Below are 21,249 nucleotides of genomic sequence, written 5' to 3' on the forward strand. Positions count from 1 at the left end.
ATTCACAACAGTTAGTTCTTCTTTTATTTTTGCACATTGGGAGCATGACTGATGACATTCCAACCAGGTGGTCTTTGCCAAGTCATCTTGCCAGTTATGCTCAATATATGAAACAAAAACAAGAAGAACTAGCTCATGGGAACATGACAGCAGTGATTTTATTTGATTTTATTAGGATCCCCATTAGCTGATGCAGAACATCAGCTACTCTTCCTGGGGTCCACACAAAACATAAAACTTTGCCACAGATAACACATTTTCAGACAAAACACACAAAACAGCAATATGTTATAAAAAAAATAAGACATTTTCAGACAAAACAGCCATATGATATGAAAATAAGAGCAGTATTACCTAGTATTATTTTTCTTGCAAATATAAATATATACATATTCCTCTTCATGTACTCTATTAAATATCACTTGTTTGGTCAGGTGTGGTGTAAGAAAAGCAGAGCATCTTTTTATAACAGATATAGTCCTCCCCATCTTTGCAATAAGATACTATATATGCCTTGTCCACAACAGTTTACAATCTAAAATAACACCAAGAAGCTTTGTTTCCTCTACTTGCTCAACAGCTACATTATTCAGCATCAAATTCAGCTGAGGTCTAGAGCTCAACGAATGATTTGTACCAAATACAATGCTTTTAGTCTTTGACATGTTTAAGAATAATTTATTGTTAGTAACCCATTCTAGTGCTATCTGCAACTCTTTGTTGATGGTTGCAGTTATTTCATTAATAGTAAGTGCATACATGTATATTGTTGTATCATCTGCATACATGGAAGCAAGTGGAAGATCATTAATAAAAATAGAAAATAGTAAAAGGCCAAGCAAACTTCCTTGTGGAATTCCACACGCTAAATGTTTTGTATCAGAAAAGCTTCCATTAAAGAAAACTTGTTGTGTTCTATAGGATAGATAATTTTCTATCCATAATAAAGCAGATGGAGCAAAACCCTAACATACAATTTTTCTGATCAATGACATCAAAGGCAGCACTGAAGTCTAGCAGTACTGCTCCCACAATATTCCTCTGATCAATTTCTTTCAACCAATCATCCGTCATTTGTGTAAGTGCAGTGCATGTTGAGTGGCCTACCCTATAAGCGAGCTGATATTCGCTTGTCAAATTGTTAACAGAGAAGTAGCACTGTATCTGGTCCAATACAATTTTTTCCAATAGTTTGCTAAGAACAGGTGACAGACTTATTGGTCGGCTGTTAGTGCCGGTGAAGGCAGCCCTAGCTTGCTTGGGTAGAGGAATAACTTTAGCTAACAGTGGATGAGAATTATTAATTCTTTCCTGTTTTCGTTACCCAGCATGCACCTGCAAAGCACTTTTGGATGTGGTGTGCGCTTATGAAAAGACTGCACCATTTACTGTAAGAATTTCATAAGAAGGAATTGTTTTAGAGCAGCACCAAGAGTTGCTTGTACTGCTGTTTTTAGTGTCAAGAGTTATATTGCAATGTTTATTTGACTGCATGTAATTTACATAATATTATTACTTTTATTTTATTATGAACGCATTTTCAATTGGGTCAGTTTATCTTCTGCACAGTGCAGTCAACAAAGTGACATTTTTGTTGTTGTGTTGGCTCTCTTTTCCAACATATTTGATCTTATAGTGATACTTAAAGGGACAGCTCACCCCAAAACTCCAAAATACATATTTGTTAAAAAGGGGCTTCTGCTCGTGACAGCGCAAGATGTAAACATGAATGGTGTCCTTCTCAGCTGAGCTGTAACGTTAGCTAGCTCAGGTGAAACAGCACCACCAACTGCAGTCTCCAAGATTATTATAGGTAGAACTGTTTTATTAGACTGCATAGGTGTATAAACGAGCAACTGAGTATATTTCCATTCTATTTCCTTATGAGCTACATGTAGACAGAGTATCTCTAAACTCACAGCAGCACCTGTCAAACTCCTAACAGTCCTGCCACAATATGGTAAAGCTACTGTAACTCTGTGAACAGATATTTTCATTGCATGGGTCAGTGCAATGGTCTCCATGCTGCAGTAGCCTGGGTGAAAGTGTGTGTGGTCTACTGGCTGGCAGCAGGCTTTATAGACAGCAGAAGGCAAGGCTCAGTGGTCTTGAGGTTTAAGTTTTAGCAGTGGCCAGGGCACATATTATATGAGCTGATGTTCCTCTTACAGTCTACATTGACAGGAAATAAGGTTATGTGGAATAAATGCCAAATTCAGTGATTTGCCATGCTTTTGTTTTCCCCTAATACATGGTATATCTTGTGTTGTTGTTTGGGAGGAAGGTTAGACCAGTGAAACACTTTCTCAAACTCTTGGAGGAAGGCTTGTGTTTGTTTTGTGTGTGTGTGTGTGTGTGTGTGTGTGTGTGTGTGTGTGTGTGTGTGTGTGTGTGTGTGTGTGTGTGTGTGTGTGTGTGTGTGTGTGTGTGTGTGTGTGTGTGTGTGTGTGACAGAGATTATGCTGCTGAGATGCTAGTTCTTCCACGGACCCCACATCACCCTGAGCTTCCAAGCTGTGAAAACATACTGGAGGTTTGTTGGTTCTTAGTGGCTAATAAGGTGTCATTGTGCGGTAGAGCTGTCTGATATCCCACCGAGTCATTAGGAACGACATGAATAGATTTAACAGAACATCTATTACACTCACACACGTGCATCTCCTCGTGCACAAAATCAGCCTTTCACTCTACAAAAAATCAATACTTTTCATGAGATAAGATTCCAGGAATGGACAGTCTTTGCGCAGCTCTTTCTGAAAAGGTGAAATTGTGCTCTGCTACAAGGATACAGGATTAGAACCTGCGACATCAAAGCACTCAGCTTTCAAAGGCTTTCTTTTACAGCTAACTTCAGGAGTCCTGGCTCCTATGTGTCCAGACAGCATATAAAGGCCTGTTTTCAACCTCACCTCCCAATGAGACACCCCAGATCCTCTCTCACCACCACTAGACTGCTGTTATCAGCAATGCCCTGATATGATGTCTGGATTTCTCTGCAGAATGGGACATTTTCAGACTATTGCTGAGGAAACATGCTGTCATCCAACTCTGCTGTTTGACCTTGTTTGAGCCGAGGGTTGATTAGAGGCTATCTGGGACTTGGTCTTTGAAGAACACACCGCTGTCTTTTCTCATCCCATGCAGTTGATCCATCTTGTCGAGGTGGCATTCTTTGCGGTTAATCTTTAATGGAGTGAACAAGAATATCGCTGTTAATTGTGGGAGCCTCGTATATGTGGATGACTGTGGTTTGTTGTTTCAATAGATATGAGTAGGCTGATAGAGAAACGCTGCCTTCCAAGGCTCGACCAGAGAAAATAGACAGGTCTCTGTGGATCTGGCTGTGGCTCAGGACTTAGTAAAGTGAGAGCCTGAGTTGTGTCTGCCTTGATGTGACCTCGGGGAAGGGTGGTCAATGACGCTCTGGGGTCACAAATGGCTGGTGTGTCAAGTTGCATGAGTCAGAAATATACACTTGACTTTACCATAACACCCACTCACTGCTCATTGATAAGGACAAAGACTTTTTTCATCAGTGATTGTCCACTGCTCCAGGCCAAGCAGACAGCAGTATACGGTAAATCACGTTGAAAAACAATCAAGGCGGTTTATCTCCTTTTCATGTACTTGTAATTGTCAGGCACTGACAGTCTGTGACTGACTGATGAAGGTTTCGTCCTTATTAAAGATCAACACTGGAGGAGTTGTCCTGTGATGACATCATATTCCCGAGAAGCAGCTGTGTTTTCTCAGAGTCACTTCAGCAGCAAAGAGCTGAACTCTACTGAGCAATCTGCCAAGAAATGTAAATGTAGAGTGGGAGTAAATACTAGCTTTTGCATTATTATTATTTTTAAAGTAAGGGATGATGGTGTGTGCTTATGGTCGAGGGGTCTTAGATGTTGAGCAGCCAATCAAAACATCCCTGGATGGAGTGGGGACTTTTATTGGTTTTATGTGCTCAATTAAAACATCACAATAAAAGACATACAATCATGAAGCTCCGTTGATAGGTGCAGGGGAAGAAGGAAGCCAATCTGAGTGGAATCTTAAATACCAGTCAACAGAAAAAATAAATAAATAAATAAGAGCAGGTAAAAGAAATGTAAAAAATGCAGCAATGAGTATTTGTTGCATACCATCTACGCTCATTCCCTCTCACCTCTTTACTGTGCACTACCTAATAAAGGCACAGCAGTGGAAGAAGTATTCAGATCAATTTACTCAAAGTAACACAATGCTATCAAAATACTACTGCATTTAAACTCTTACTTAAGTAAAACAAAATGAGTATCATAAAATGTATTTAAAATATCAAATGTACACATTATGCAATGACCCCTTTACTATATTATTGGATCATTGTTATTGATGCATTTATATGTCAGCAGTATTTTTCATGTTGTAGTTGGTGGAGGTGGAGCTCATTGAACTGCCTCATTGTTATAACAATGCATCATAACTAATCAATTGTTCATGTGTTTTTGTATTAAAACACTCAAAAGTAATGTATAAAGTGCATATTTCCCTCTGAAATGTAGTAGTATCAAGAAGCAAAGTGCAAGTAAATTTGTACTAAAGCCCAGTAATTTTAGTAAATGTATTTAGTTACTTTTCACCACTGTAAAGACAAATTTAAAGCCAAAAGATACTTAAAAGCATATGGAATCACACATTTTGTATGAAAAATGCACACTGCATGAAATATGTAACATGTTTTATTTTAAAGAAGCAACAAAGCAAGCTGTCAAGATTAAATATTAAAAAAGTAAAACCTGCTGACTTGTTGCTACTTTTGTTACGAGATCCGGCAGGAAAACAATGGAAAAAAGATTCAGACAAGGTGGTAGCTCTACCACCTTGTCTGTAAGTTACAGCAGGTATAGTGGTGTGTGTGTGTGTGTGTGTGTGTGTGTGTGTGTGTGTGTGTGTGTGTGTGTGTGTGTGTGTGTGTGTGTGTGTGTGTGTGTGTGTGTGTGTGTTTGTGTGTGTGTGTGTGTGTGTGTGTGTGTGTGTGTGTGTGTGTGTGTGTGTGTGTGTGTGTGTGTGTGTGTGTGTGTGCTGAGATCAGCACCATGGACAGGGCCAGCAGACAGGTACACTCACCTTGAAGAGGCTTGAGCTGCTCTTTCTATATATATATATGTATATGCAATATATGAAAGTTACAAACTTGAAATGTCACCTTTACTTTGCAGCAGAGTGTTATGAATGAACGAGGGTGTCATTTTTTGCCAGAAAATGTAAAAAATTTGGCATTTTCTTTAGTTAAAATGTAAAATGTTACACTTAAGCAAGCCTGTGTTTCCCCTGGAACAATACTTCACTCTCAGGCCTCCACAAGGATGTAAATAGATGTTCACTGGTGTTGTGACCTCTGGCCCTGACTGCCCCCCTGTTTCCTGAACCAGATGCTGCTCCTGTGGACCACAGCCATCTCAACCTAAACAAAGTAATCCTCCACTAAACAAGATGGATATTGTATCACCCACCTTGTAAATACCAGAAGGGCTTAACTACGGAGCTGCCATTTCCTCTTCTCTGACTAGAACTGAGGGAATAATTACTTCTTGTATTGTTTTATGGACGAGCAAAAAAACATAAACTTGGTTTTACCACAGTTTTACATATATTTTATGGTATATTACAGTATACCAAAAACATGCCCTCTTGTGGGGAAATCTAATTAAAGCATGCAGCAGTCCTCCAAGGAAAAAAATCTGCAGTACTGGCTGCATTTAAAAAATGTGAGATTGGGATCATATGTTGCCTATATGAAAGTCTTTTGATCTCACTTGGTTTAAGTAAGACTAGATGGAAACATCAACCCAAACTCCTTGTGGGTTAGGTCTATAGAGATGAGCCAAGGTTGCATAATGCTATTTCAAAAAAGAAGAGTCAGCTCATACACTTCCTGGAAATTATAGGAAACATACAGCAGCAGTGATGTGATGGACACTAGTTTAATTGGGATGCAGATGGATGAATGAAGGAATAAAAATACATTGTTTGAGCTCAGACCTGCAGGAAAAGCAAGGCTGTTACAATGTTTTCACTTAAATTAAAATGAGCTGTTTTTTTAAATGTGATTTCGATTTGAAGTCCCTTTTAGCATACTGAGACAATTTACTATTCGATTTTTCCTCGCTGGTGTGAAGTTAATTAAATGAAAATTAAAAGATGACTTTGTCTTGTAAAAATCATATTGCTGACATAATTGTTATTATTATGATGATACTATACTATAACTATATTTTGGTTGTTTTGGTAATAATTGTGTAATGATGTAAAATAACCGCGTTATCTATTCCAACTCGGATTTATATTAGGAGCTTTCTAATAGTTCCTTGGATGCTCCCACCCCTCGCTTCACGTAATCCATCTTCTTGACCAATCCTGTCCCTCCCCAAAAAGTTTACGCCATGCAGCCTATAAGAACTGCCTAAGTTTCTCAAGTATCAGAAAAGATTTGTCCTCCCAGGATCCCATCTATGGATACTTTGGTGTCTTCAAAGCCAGATAAACTTACAGGTGGACCAATTCCGTGACTTCATGAGAGGGAAATCATTTTTTGGACACTTTCTTGTCGTCATCTACCCAAGTGGAGATGTCTGAGGAAAATCTGGGGGAAGAGTCGGGCAGCTCTCCTGTCTCTCCTGTGGACAGCCTGAGCAACAGCGAGGGGGAGCTGGACAGACAGCCGAAGAGGTGTGGGAGGAAGAGGAGACCGAGCAGGAAAAACGGGGAGGACTCAGATAGCCCGACCCCTGGGAAAAGAGGGAAGAAGTCCAGCAGCAGCAGCCCCCAGTCTTTCGAGGAGCTCCAGTCGCAGCGGGTCATGGCAAACGTCCGGGAGCGACAGAGGACCCAGTCTCTCAACGAGGCGTTCGCATCTTTGCGGAAAATTATCCCCACTTTGCCATCTGACAAACTTAGCAAAATACAGACCCTAAAACTTGCAGCCAGATACATCGACTTTCTCTACCAGGTGCTGCAGAGCGACGAGCTGGACTCCAAAATGTCAAGTTGTAGTTATGTGGCTCATGAGAGGCTGAGCTACGCCTTCTCTGTGTGGAGGATGGAGGGCGCTTGGTCCATGTCAACATCCCACTAACATCTGGAGAAATTATGCCCTATGGTACGCTTGATTTTCAACTAAAATCCATTCAACTGTGGGAAAAAAAAATAACCCTCTAGAAAATGTTCTTTTATGGCTATAGCTGTGGTCTAATGAAGCGTTATTTTGTTTACTTATCTGCACAGTTTAGTGATAATTAGCCTAATGCCTTGTCTAACCTACAGATGACTGCTGAATCTACTTATCACATTCCGACGGGACAAATCTGGAGTCCAATGCTGGATACATGGGATCACTCTATTTAAACCAAAGACCACAGAAGCTCTGGGGGATCATTTTTTGCAGAGGCCCGATAGGGACCTGCAGCCGTGTGATAGCCTATTGCTCCACACACTTCCATTCTGATGCGTTTTCATTTTGTTGACGACGAATGTTAAAAAATATCATGTTTTAGGCTTTTTTTTTTTTTTTTTTTTTAAGGAAAGGATATTTTGAATGCATGTCTTTTGACTTATTTCTGTGGAGGTCAAAGTGCATTATTGAAGCAGTTGTGAGACTGTCAACTGGTGGTGTAGCTCACATTATAGGCTGACTGTGTGGATCTAACCTGTGCAACAACAACAAAATATTGTCAGAATACATTTATTTATTTATTGGTGAAACGTGTTACATTGAGGAATAGATCCTGTGTCTGAAATACAAATACATTCCTATTTTTATCATCGTTTCTTTTGTAAATGTCTGTATATTTTTTGCATTAAAGAAAATGACGACTAAAGTGTTTGCCTTTGACTTTCTTTCTTTTTTGTGTCAAGCTAATTGAATTGTTAATAGCAAACGGCTGAGGCCAAAATGAAGATAAAATAAACTGGACTTTGGTTAGTTGGTAGACAAGATAAACGATTACACGAAACATCTCGTGGACTGCTACTTCACTTCAGATTTAATGGCAAAAGCTTCCACTATATCGCCAGTCACTTGGGAAAACAGATGGCGTTATTATTGGCTCGAGTGAAAGCGTTGGAGAAACATGCAGCTATTTTTCATAGCCTGTATAGGCCATTGTTACACATCCAAAAGGAACAAAGAAAAATACATTTTCTCGTCATTTATAGCTAAAACTAAAAAAACAATTTAAACGTGAAAAAAAAGGTATTATGGCGGAAAAAGTCTGCTATAGAGAAAACAGAGTTAGTCTGTAAACGAAGTTAAGATTCCATTTTAATTAAAATTTGAAAGGCCTCGTTTAGTCTCCAGCTTCTCTCTCACTCTCTCTTTTCCTGGATTTGTTTACAGTTGGATTAAGGACTGGACCTGAGACGCACCATTATGAGTAAATAAGTTACACTGGGGTCATGTCAACCTGCTATTGGGCCCATGATACAGTCTATCTTCTGCGAGCAGCTGAACATAAGCAGCAGGGCAGTACATGCTTAGGATTTAGACATTTTGTCAAACTAACACGACTTTCTTCTATACTGTTTTATTGCAGCATAACGATGCGTGGGCTATATAAATTCATGAGGACAAATTCAAACAATTAAATAATAAATGGGATTATTTTACCTATTGTATTGGCAATAATCTCTTGCGATTCTGCATATCTGCCACATAATAACCAATAATACTTTCTGCGTCTTTTCGCATGAAAGGTATTATTGTCACTAAATAAATCTTTCATACTGTTATGGTGCTGTGGTTGATCTCAGTGATCTGAGAAAGTGTTTCTCACTGTCCAAATCAAAGTGTGTGCCCGTTTGAAGGTGTGTAATTGGCTTCCGAGGCATGTATGGAATTCCCAGATGTCTATGAAATTTAAGGAGGCCGAGAAGGTATGGCTGTAGGTCTTTACATATAGAGGCCATCTCACTGAAATGTTGGGGGGGGGGGGGACATGATTCACACACACAGTCCAGATGAATAAGCAGTTTTTCTTTAAACTTTTGCAGTTAGGTTTTCAGTTCATGCCAGATAAATATACAGGGCCTACAATAAATAGAAGCTGCAGCCTATTTTTAAATTCCCAGCCTTTGTGCATCGCAATAGGCTTAAATAAGTTTCCTCTCCCCTTCTTTCAGGAGAGAGGAGTTGGCAATTGACACGATGCAGAGGCACAGAATGAAACCTATTTAGAACAGATGTTAGTATTTTTAAAAAAACGTCACGTGAAACGAGCAGATGTTCAGACTGTGCAGAGACTCGCCGTGCAGCGCATTACTGCAGAGAGAGAGAGAGCTCGGAGGAGCTTTGCTTCCACACAGACTGTGAGTCTGCAGTCCTACATTAAAATCATCCAGCAGGTTTGATTAAAATGGATTAATAAAAAGGGCCACCTGCAGGGAGTAACAGGATCTGGAGCTGACTGTACGCGCTGAGACAAAGGTAGGCTGAAGGAAAAGCTAGACAGTCTGTATTAATGATCGTGTGAGAGGTTGACTTGCTGATTATTTGTCTTTAAGATATATAAAGATCAGGATGCTTCTTTCTAAAGCTTCCAACACTAACGGGCCTTCTGCCGTCGAAGATTTAGACTTTGAAGAGCGTGTGTGTGTGTGTGTGTGTGTGTGTGTGTGTGTGTGTGTGTGTGTGTGTGTGTGTGTGTGTGTGTGTGTGTGTGTGTGTGTGTGTGTGTGTTTGGGGGGGAGGGAGGGGGCTTAAAGGAGGGGAGGAACTAACGGACAAGAATCAGCTATTGGGGGAAAAAAAGAAATGTATGACACATATTTAACCCGTGACTAAGCCTATACGAGAACTGTTGTGTCAGATATGGACAATAAGATGAGTAATAATAAATAAACTAAATTGACTGCACTTTCAAATTAGATTTGACTTTTTTCTCTACTTCTATATTATCTGAGTAACATGTTTCCATTCCTCCAAATGATTCGTTTGCTCTGGATGTTTTTGAGCAGCTATAATAACGTTGATATTAAATCAGTGATATTAATGAGTTACTAAAATTTATTATACAATTTATTAATCTAATAATAATAATAATAATAATAATAATAATAATAGGCCTAAGTAAACTTAACCTGACTAGGCTGTAGTCATGGGGCCTGGCGCAAAAACTATAATTGATAATAATAAAAGCTCTCGGTTTTGTAACTACATATCGCAATTCATTCACGAGCACCACCAGCTGACAGGTGATATATCAAGTATTTATTATTTTGACCTCCATATTTAGCTTCTTTTAAACGTGTTTTAATAATTTTTTGTAACTTACTTACGTAGTTTTTTGCATTTCTTAAAAATCTTTATTTGATTATACTTTTCAATTGCAGCTTACTTGAAAATAGATGGTGTACCTGATAATTACTGTAAGAGATGGTTAGAATAACTTTAACAATATGTGCACAAGAAGACTTAAGTTTGCTGTTTGTTTTATGCTGTTGCATTAAACAGTTTATTTCTGAGCTCAACAGGAAAGAGCAGGTGCAGACTTTACGGCCACTTCGGCCACAATGTTAAGTGAAATTCCAGATTTTCCATTTTGAGCCTCAGTGAGAATTGAAAGGTCCTCTGGTTGGTAATCAAACTTTTTCAGGCCCACACACAGTTTCATCCACACCTTTAACAATGCCTCAGAAAGTGCATATTAAAGCCAGGAGTAGTTGAACTGCGTGGAGATAAGATCAGAGTACAGAAATGCACTTGAGGCAAGGAAACAGAGGAGAGGCTAAACAGAAACAGACAGCTACAGTGCATACCTCTTGCATCTGGAGTCTGCTGATTATTGAATACATAAATATCTAAAATTCAGTTCTTTGTTGAGAGGACATTTTATTTGATAGACATATCAGAAAAGTACCATGGTAATAAAAGGTGTCTTAAAGATGGGAAATCTGATTTTCTTTTTTTGTGCAATGAATTTGAAGAAAATGTGGTTGAATATATGATCCGAAGGATATGCATATAAAAAATAATCATTCATAATCTTTGTGCATCTCTGAGCAGATATAGCAGCTATGACTGTTAAAGTTCCTCTGAACTTATACTGCTGTTGAAAATGAGCAGCTACCTGCAGATGTGTACGTATACTTTTTCACATGACACCATGAGGTCTGGCATCAAGTGAGGAAGATGTTTGTCAAATAATAAAAGATGGATTTTCATATTTCCGCCCCTCTTCTCATCTGCTCACTGCAGGAGAAAGATGATAATGATCCATCTCATTCTGAATCTGAAAAACAGAAAAACAACCAGTTTTAATCAGTTCAAGTCATTAGATTCAATTAGATTAGATTAGATTCAACTTTATTGTCATTGTGCAGAGTACGAGTACAAAAACAACGAAATGCAGTTTGTGTCCAACCAGAAATGCAAAAAGAGCAGAAAAGTCCAATGCGATACACACAGTATAGACAGGTATAGACAGGTGGTGCATAGACAGGACAAGAAATCATGGAGCACTGTCAGATTATTAGAGTGTATTTGTCACCAGATTTGTGCAACAAAATTAATCTGATTTACTGTGAATTAAAGCTTGAATCTAAAACAAAATAGCTGAAGATGTAAAAGCAACTACAAACTTTCAATGAGAATCCTTTCCTAAATCAAAAACATGCAACAATAGACGCACAGGTGTGTTTCTGAAAATGCATTGCACGCTGAGTTGGAGACCCATTGGAAACTCATATTTCTGCAATCAGATAAAGCTCATTCGACAACAAAAGTTTGAACCAAAGTTCACGAGGTTTCACAGTGTTCTTTTTTCATCATCATTTCAAAACGTTTCTCCTGAAATCACACATTACACTCTTGATAATCAACTTTTGGTTTTAAAGGACTGAAAACAAACTGATCAGCATCATTGTAAATATGTGGGAATCTAACTTTCAAGAGTATTTTTCCATGAATATAAAACATTGTCTTTTTATAAATCAGTTTAATCCAAGACAGGGTCTAATACTGTCTCTCTAACCTGGCATCGAGAAGTGAGTATACTTCATGCCAAGAAACATTTGAATAGACACCTGTGCAGCAATTTTGAAAAAACTTGATTTATGGAAACATATGAGAACGAAAAACAATGAGAGAGGTGATAGGGTATTAGGCTTCAAAAGTATTTGGAAAAATTATTGACTGAAAGTTGCAAAATGTTGACGATTTACTGATTCCTGCTCATGCTTTCAGACAACTGCAAACTGCATTTTTGATCTTCATCTTTGAAAAAAAAGGACAAAGAAAACTTGCTTTGATCATGTATTTTGCATTTAAAAAACTTTGATACTGAATGAAATGTCTCCTTTTTTATTTAGATAAACATTAATTTGCAAAAATTCAAAGATTTTCATCCTGAGATCATAAACAACATGACACTTTATGTCTGAAGAGTTGTATGGCCCTTGAGGAAAATGATCAATGTAAAAATTACAATGAGGAAACTGTATTTCTTGAAATATTTGGATAAAAGTGGACTCAACAGGAGGAATTGGATGCCCTTGGCTGTTTGAGAAAATGTTAAACAGATTCTTGTTTAAATCTGGTTGAGGGCTTGTTGACACACACCATGTTTATGTTGGCAAATTAAAGATTTCAACCGAAAATATGAAGGCATAACAGGTCAGCGTTTCATCACAGTAAAATGCACACTGGTCATGAAGAATGACGGCATGATTTAGGTATTCCATGTGATTGTATCCAGGACCAGAGATGTCCTTTGATACACGTCCAAAGGGCACAGTCAAAACGTGTGCACCTTGTGTTCAACCTTTGTTGCGTGTGTTGTGTGCCACCCAGGCTGCAGACAAGACACGGATCAGTGTGAATGCACAATGATGTCACAGACAGGAAAAGGCTGAAAAAGTATTGGCACCTTTTAGAATTGGCCAGATCCCCATTGGCTCTGCAGAAACGCTGGAATAATAAACAGGCAATCAGAAGGCAGCGTGAGCGTACACAAAGGCATTGCAAAACGTTGCAGATAATAAAAGCAGATTTTTTTACTGGAGGGGGATGATTATTTGTGTTCTTCGGTTGTCCATAAATAGAGGGCCTCTTACAGGAAGTATAAACATACAGATGGAGTGGAGGGCAGTCATAGTCCAACGCAGTGATTTCAAACATTCCTGTTTATGTTCAATCAAGATGGAGTATATAAATGTAGCCCCAGTTTGAGCATGAAATACAAAGGATTATTTTCTGAGGGAAGAGGGAAAAAGAATACCTCACTATAGAATGTAAACTGTTTGATGAGTGCTTCACTCATTGTGGAAACTGAACCACACATTAGTGAAGCTTATAAAGCACATGCATCAGTTCCCTGAGTAAATGTCTCAACTCACTGTAAAAAGATAAATCTATTCAAACGAGTTAATTCAATATTATTAGCTTATAATAAACATGTGTGTGTTTGTGTGCGTGTGTGTGTGTGTGTGTGTGTGCGCGCGCGTGTGTGTGTGTGTGTGTGTGTGTGTGTGTGTGTGTGTGTGTGTGTGTGTGTGTGTGTGTGTGTGTGTGTGTGTGTGTGTGTGTGTGTGTGAAAACATTATTTAAAATCTCAACTGATTCAAAGTAAGTTCTTCCTGGATGTGAATGAAGGCAGAGCACAATTTGTCCCTTATTGAGGCACTGATTGAAACATTCAGCAGTCCTTGTATTGCCCTGGGGTTAATAGGGCTCTAATGATGCAGCGTCCCCTGCTTCTGTCCCCGAGGGCTCTTCACCACTCCCCGGGTATTAATCCCATTGCCTTCATTAACCTGCTGGCCCAAAAGTCCCACCAACGCTGAATACCGGGACTCTAATGTCACACTGATAATTGATGTGTTGTTACCTAGAGTTACAATGTTCTCCTTATTCCCTCTGAAGCATTTTAAACACTTTATTCTTATCCAATTTAGTGAATTCTTAGCAGGCATTATGAAGATGCAATTGACAATCACTGGAAACATCTTGTCCTAATACAGACTATTAGTCTTTGATAAAAAAGGGACATGCCCAACAAACCAACTCTTTATCATTTGTATTGGACGCCATATTTAGTAATGCATACAGTCACAAAATGCACAAAACAGTAGCATTAAAAAACTAAATAAAAACCCTATTGAGGGTAATCAAGGAAGGATGGTGCCAAACCAAAACTTTGACTTAACTAATGGACTTTTGCTGTGAAGAATCCATTCACATGTCATTGAAACTGGACGCAATGTGTTTCTTAAATTTTGTAACAAAAGTCCTGAGGATTTTTACTCTTAAGTGGCTTTATATCTTTATATATCTATAATAATAGAGAAATGTGCTAAAATCAAATATAGAATCAACCAACTGATTTATAGAACTGCCAACTGAGGGGAAAAAAACTAAACTATGTGGTTGAACTGCTTATGTAGAATAAATAAGTGAATGAAATTTGCATTCTGGACAACTATCTGTGAAGTACAGTATATAAAGCAAATGCGAAAACTTTAATCATCTTTTCAACTTTTGCCATAGCATATGTCACTGAGTAATAAACAGGATACATTTTATATGTGTTACTTTAGGCAAATTCTCACCTGGCTTTAATGTTCTATATAAGTTATGACTCATGATGTATTTCCTCACATCCCAGCAGGAGCGTCGGTGCCTTATCACACGAGGCGTCAGGATCCTTCAGTCCACCGACAGAGGAGCCACCTGGTCAGATGACCACAACCATGACATCAACAACAACAGCAACAATATGAAAAACAAGTTTGTTTGTTTTATATATAAAAAAATATATATATTTTTTTAATGCTAATTATTAAAAGCATTTGTCTGTTTTTTGATATTTCGCTGATAGCTTGAACTGTAATTGTGATGCATTAATATGCTGATTGCACAGGCATAACTCAAGAACAACCGTGTACTTCTAAACTACACAATTTGTGTAAAAATGTATATCTAAAACATTCAAAAATGCTCATATTTACACATGAAAAAATACTTCCCTATCCATAAATGTGGAAAAACTGCAAGTTTAATAGCCTGCGCAGTTATAGTTATAATTCACTATAATAACAGTGAAGTCTGTGTGAGACCCCCATTAGAGAACCCAGTGATAATCTCAGTGTAAGACAACATAAATACATAATACATACATCTCCTCTATCTCCATGTCATCAGGGTGCCAGCTTCGTCCTCTACTACAGAGGAGCGGCTGTTTGTGACCTTAGTGCTAAATCAAGTTCAAAGAGGACCACTGGTGTTTGGCAGATAGTTTTACACAAGGGCAGTGGGAGAACAGTGTGTTTGGTCAACCTCTGGCTCCCCCTTTGATTCGCAGCTCTCTGTGACCCCTGGCAGAGCGACACCACTTAAGGCCCCTTCATTCAGCTACACTGGTCAGTCTGATAAGATCTGGGTGATAACTGACTTGACTTTCAATCTCTTTGAATTTTTATTACTTGACATTGTTACACCACATATCATCCTTTTTATATGCATGATTGCACATCAAGAAAATCCTACAGAAGTCCCACTCTAGTAAAAGACAGAAATCTGATTAGAGAATGTTTTAACAGTAAATGTTAGAGGTTGGATTCCTGAGTAGTAGCTCACATTTCACCCAGGCCTTTATTCATTTTAACACTCCCTGCTTAGATTTAGAGTATATTAATTATAATACATTGGCAGACAGACTAACTGAATAAATTCATTTTATTTCATTCCAAATGTTGAGTTTGTTTGAAAGTTTCTATCCATTTATAACTGCAACATCAACGACTGCATGATTGTATTTGCGACTTCAGTGGTTGGCATTTGTATTCATCCAAACTATATAAAACAGGAAATAAAGCCTTGTGCAATGAATTAAATCCTTGTTAATCATTTGAAAGCCCTTCTTTGAGGCAGGTGATTGGCAGCCATACACTTTCCCTTTTTAAAATATATGAACAAGATGTCAGAGCTGTAGTATCTACTGTGTGAAAAGCAGCAGTTTAGTCTGGGCCATGTTCTGCTGTTTTTGAACCAAATAGTCTGGTACCAGCGTACATTATCCAAGAGCAAAGAAGTACATGTGGCACATTAACTTTCCACGGACGATGTCTGAACACAACTGGAAACCCATCAGGAAAAACAGTGCTGTGTTTATTTTGTATTACAAGTGTATTATCACATTATAAGAATGAATAATGTATTGTGATTGGACTGCTGTTATTTTAGGAGCAAGCTCAAAGTAGCCTATTAATAAAATAGTTCTCTTAAGCAGTAGAGAATGGCTCATTATTTCACAACGCATGCAGTTTCCTGTGCTTTTTATTGGACAAAGAATATGTAGAATTTAGTTTGAATGGTGCATAGAAAGAAAAAAAGTCCAGTGAGTTAGCAAGACAATCGAAAAAAGAAACATGTATTGACATGAAGAGGCTCTTCACTGTAACCTTGACAAAATACTGCAGAAAGTTGGAGTTTCAACTGTTCTTGGGAACACATGTTCAAGTAAGTAATTCAAGAAATATTTTACAAAAGAAATGCCTGCCAAAGTATTGGCTGTGTTGCAATGAGTCACCTTTTCTCACACACGCATATGCTTGCTCTGCTGTATTCATGTTATGTGTTATTTTGGTTCATTTCCCTGACCTTTAACACTTGCCCCAGAGAGATGCAAATGCCTAAAGAACATAATGGTCCCCTTCCTGTGTAAAAACTAGGCCGTAAAGGAAGATAATTAGGGTTGTCAGGACAACAGGGTCCAGCAGGCTGACGGTGCCGTGTTCGCTTGCAGAATTTCAAAGCATCAAAGCTCCACCAGGGCTGGTACTGGAGCTCTGGTTTGAATTAGGGAGCGACTTCCACAGTCTCCCTTCAAATTCAAGATCAATATGGAACACCCCCTTCAACAAAAAAAAAAAGAAAAGGAAAAAAATGGAGAAGGGGCCCAGCTAGTCCTCGTCCAGACAGACCTAAAGATCTGGATTTCATTAGAAACAATCATCTTATCTGTTTCATCTCAATGCTGCCCCAAGGGTTGGCAGGCAGACCAGTGGGCTCTTTCTTTGCAGTTTGAGAAAGCCTGCAGCCAGCCAGAGGCCTGTGGATCAGGTCATTAAAACACTCCTGCCCCTGCTGCTAGTGATAAAATATTTTCATGCTTTTGTAAATAGATTTTCTTCTTTCAACCCCACAGGACACAAAAAACACAACTTTTGTTCCCTGGGTATCCCAGGATATAGGACGTCCTAAAGTTTGAGAAGAGTCAGCCAAAACATTGTTAGTTTTGCTCTCAGGTGAAGCTGCATGAGCGATTCTGTTCTTTCCAATCTGTGGCTGTACTCCATCACCAACGTGGAGCCCAGTCTCTCCAGTGCTCCAGGCTTGTTAAGGCTGGTGTCACGGCATATGGCAAGGACACCTGTCAAACCAGCATGAGCAGTACAATTATAGCCTTAACAGCACAAGTCTTTGCTGAAAGACGGGAAAACTCTACTTCAAAAATAATGTCAGGCAGTCATGCTGTCTAGTTGGCCCTGTTAAAGGAATAATTCGACATTTTGGGAAAATACGCTTATTGGCTTTCTTGCCGAGAATTATGTGAGAAGATTGATCCCACTCTCACGTCCCTCCATTTGATATGTAGCTACAGCCAGGAGACGGTTAGCTTAGCTTAGCACAAACACTGGAAAAAAAGGCGCCTCTAAAGCCAACTGCTTCTCCAAGAAATTACATTTATATAATTAATTAACAAGGAATATTATGCTGAATTATTATTTTGCCAATTTTTTTATCAACTTTTATTAACTAACATTGTTAATTAATGTATCTGGCAACTCACAATTGTTGATGCCAAATGTATCTACTAATTGTTCATTGACAATCCCTTTGCAGCAACTGAAGCTATATTACGTGTTGATCACTTAGCTTTGGAACAGCTGATAGACTGATTTTTTTGCACAGCCCCTTGTTACTGGTCTTTGTTCTAAGCTAAGCTTACTGGCTGGTGGTAGTGTCATATTTACTGTACATACACGAGCCATATAAGTGTACTTCCTAAAATGTTGAAATATTTCTTTAATCAAAATGTCAAGCGTGCTCAGGCTCTGACGACCAGCACTTGTTCTCTTTGAGAGGCCAGAGGGGACAGTTTAGGTAATCTAGTACAGTTTGGCTCAGAAAATAGCTATTTATTGAAGGAAGGGATGCCCTTTGTGGTTGAATGGGGGGATCGGGGGGGGTGGAACGGTGGTGGCAAAGGAGCAGAGAGGGATGTGAGGCCCATGCAGGACCTGGAGCTGAAATTGAGAACCCTCCTCATCAGGGGTTAGGGATCATGGGCAGAGACTTCCCTTCATCACAGCCAAGCTGGGAAATGCAGAGGACAGCATGGGTCAGCCCAGACAGCCCGCTGTGTGCTGTTACCATGGCAAACATCCCAAGGGGCAAAGAGAAATAGATGACAAGTACAATAATATGAGCTGTAATCACGAAGGTCAGTTGCCTGCAATGTTCTGCCTCCACTCTCAAAGCCTCATATTCTCCAAAAGTGAAAAAAGTCAGTTTACTTTAAGGGAAAATTACTCAGTAATGTAAGCATTTTACTCCATGCCTCTAGAAATCACGAAACCTTGAGGAAAAAGCTCTAGAGACTCTCCATGTGCAGCCATTGAGAGATTCCTGTCCACTTCCATTGCAAGATATTTACTTTCCGGCTCTTTGTACTGGGTGCCCTGCAGATGGAATCTAGCATCCTCTTTAAGGGGGAATTTTATGACTTATTAACTGTCAACAGTTCATAACCTCCAAGGAGCTATTAAGCTTCCCCCTGTGGTCACACCAGAAATGGCAGTGTTTGAGTTGGACTGGGAAGATATTTGAATGTTTTTGCTCTTGTCCACCCTGTGTGCAAGTGCAACAAAATACTGGAATCAGCTTCGACATCAGATCATTGTGTCAAGATAAGGATAATAATGTGTTTGCTTTATTTTGAAATTACAGAAGGCACAGTGTGGATTGATTGTCTAAGAACACAGTTAATCACAAAAGAGAAAACACAGTGAGGAGACAAATCAAGCAACAAAGAAGGCTTAGGGATGATTCAACCCTGCAAATATTTAATCACCATTGAGCCAAAATTAAAAATAAATTATTATAATTGAATAGTTCTTCTTACAGCTGCAGGTGAATAAATGCAACATTCTCGTCATCTTTTTCCACTTTTTTTCATTGTGCTATATCATAATTATATTTGTTCTTGAGAAATGGTGTCAGCGGTGTGACTAAATCATTTATCACCAGCCAAAAACAACCAGGATGAATAATTCAGTCCAGATGTAGCTGATTCAAGCTTGATACCAGGGTTCATTTCCTGTCTGTGCTTTGTAAGACAACCTATTACACCTCCCGGTCAGCTGCCGGGTGTACTGGCCCAGCCTGAATATCAACACTCCTCAGGTGTCAGTGTAAAAATCACATAACACACACCAACACTATAGCCTCCTATTTTTATCTTATACTGACAAATACGGGGGGATTAATCTGCTTTTATGTGTAACTACGTTACGTTATTTTATTGATTTTTTTAAATTTCATATTAACCCTGATTAATCAGGGGTGTAAATAAGTATGTTGTCAAGTACGTAAGCATAATTTTGAGATACTTTCTGCTTTACTTGAGTATATCCATTTATGTGACTAGATATTTCTACTTCACTACATATTAAAGAGGCTAATATTGCACAATTTTCCACTAAATTGTTTTGATAGATATAGTTACTTGTTACATGCAAAACGTGATTGGCTGATAAGATACGTGCATTTGTACAAATGAAACTATCCGATAGTTTATAAATCAGTTCAAAGCCACTCATATCTTAATGCATAAGTAATAGTAAGTCAGTAATATTACCCTAATGAAGGCCGTCCTAATGAGTACTTTTACTTTTGATACTAAAAGTACATTTTGTAATTTTTTTGTACATCCTCTCTTAATTATAAATGCAGGACTTGTCGTCGGTGTAGTAGTTGATCTTCTTTTTACACCACTGTTGTAACTAACTTTCTGTATCAGCAAACAAGACAATCAGGTAGGGTTAGGTATTCTACAGCGATCATGAAATGAAAAAAACTAAATACAAAGGATACAAACAGTGACACATATACACTCGCACGCAGGAGCAGTTCCCTTGTTTATTTCATATGCTAAAAGATCTGGGGGGGCTATAACTCTCTGGCTGCCTTAAAAGCATTCTCTTCCGCCCCTTTGGCCGCCATGTGGTAGTAATTACGTTCTCTGCCTCGGCCATGCAGGTGACTGACACTGAGTGACCACTCCTCAGCACCCGTGCATGTGCAAATGAAGCAGAGTTTCCTGGTCTTCTTTTATAAATGGTGAGATATTTAGTTTTGTGTTCAATTGACTCCCTCGAGTGTTGGGCCCTTTGACAGTCACCAGTTATACAATGTACTGCATCTGTTGAATGTTTTGGCAACTTGAACGTTGGTATTTTCTGCTCTTTTTTTCTCTGCAGAACCTGGTTATGCTCAGAGTGAAATGTAGTTGCATTTTGCAGGTGGGACCAACTCTGCAGCCTTTCAAACTGAGCTGTTATTCGTCCATCCATTCAAGCATGAATTGCATGCAAGTTTCAAAACAAATAAACACCAGCAGAGAAGGTTTCTATGGAAAAAAATCAATCTGTGGAGGGATGTCAGGATTGTTAGGAAGAAAAGGTAAACAGTGAAGTGGAGTGGCCTGCAGACTTTAATGTAGTGTTTACACTGTAATTAGTCTTTGCAGAATGAGATTCCTGACAGAGGGTCTGAGGCGGCGTGGCATGATAAAATAAACTCTAAACAGCGCTGTTTCAAGACATCCTCCATGGACCATAAACCAAGACGGCCTCCACAGACTACAACCACCCCTCTCTAATTTTCAAAATGGGTGGTCGGATTTTTTTCCACATCTCGCTCTCGATCATTCTTTATCTGTCTTTCTTTCCCTCCTTTTTCACCCCAACTTGTTCACTCCCTTTGCTTGTTCTCCCTCTGTTTATGCCACTCAATTCTTTGCATTTGCATTTTCCCTCCATTCCTGTGTTGTTCCTCCCAGTGTTTGTCCCTCAACCTCCTGCTCCCTCCCATCCAGAGTGAACCCGGGTTGAAGCTTCAACTTCCAGCTCTCCGCAGGCCCCTCCGGACTCTGACTCGATGACACAGTCTACAGCCATGCGTGCAGATGGGGGGACGACTGGGGCTCATTCAGA

At 39.0% G+C, this 21,249-nt stretch overlaps 1 protein-coding gene and 1 long non-coding RNA gene across 2 annotated transcripts; both read left to right on the forward strand.

The window, feature by feature from the left end:
* Positions 1–6,449: 6,449 nt before the first annotated feature.
* Positions 6,450–7,856, forward strand: twist1b (twist family bHLH transcription factor 1b). Its single transcript, XM_039804886.1, has 2 exons — positions 6,450–7,138; positions 7,303–7,856. Exon 1 carries the CDS (start codon positions 6,608–6,610, stop codon positions 7,112–7,114), a length of 507 nt encoding a protein of 168 aa, XP_039660820.1. The 5' UTR covers positions 6,450–6,607; the 3' UTR covers positions 7,115–7,138; positions 7,303–7,856.
* A 1,350-nt stretch (positions 7,857–9,206) lies between these two features.
* LOC120562701 lies at positions 9,207–20,315 on the forward strand. The gene is made up of 3 exons (XR_005639810.1): positions 9,207–9,460; positions 14,637–14,758; positions 20,294–20,315. It is a non-coding gene; the product is annotated as an uncharacterized LOC120562701 (long non-coding RNA).
* Positions 20,316–21,249: the final 934 nt, after the last annotated feature.

The sequence above is a fragment of the Perca fluviatilis genome, chromosome 7 (genome assembly GCF_010015445.1).
Source record: "Perca fluviatilis chromosome 7, GENO_Pfluv_1.0, whole genome shotgun sequence".
Classification (NCBI taxonomy): domain Eukaryota; kingdom Metazoa; phylum Chordata; class Actinopteri; order Perciformes; family Percidae; genus Perca; species Perca fluviatilis.

What these genes read in the sequence shown, in the direction of transcription:
- twist1b (XM_039804886.1), top strand. Translation starts at nt 6,608, where the DNA reads ATGTCTGAGGAAAATCTGGGGGAAGAGTCGGGCAGCTCTCCTGTCTCT.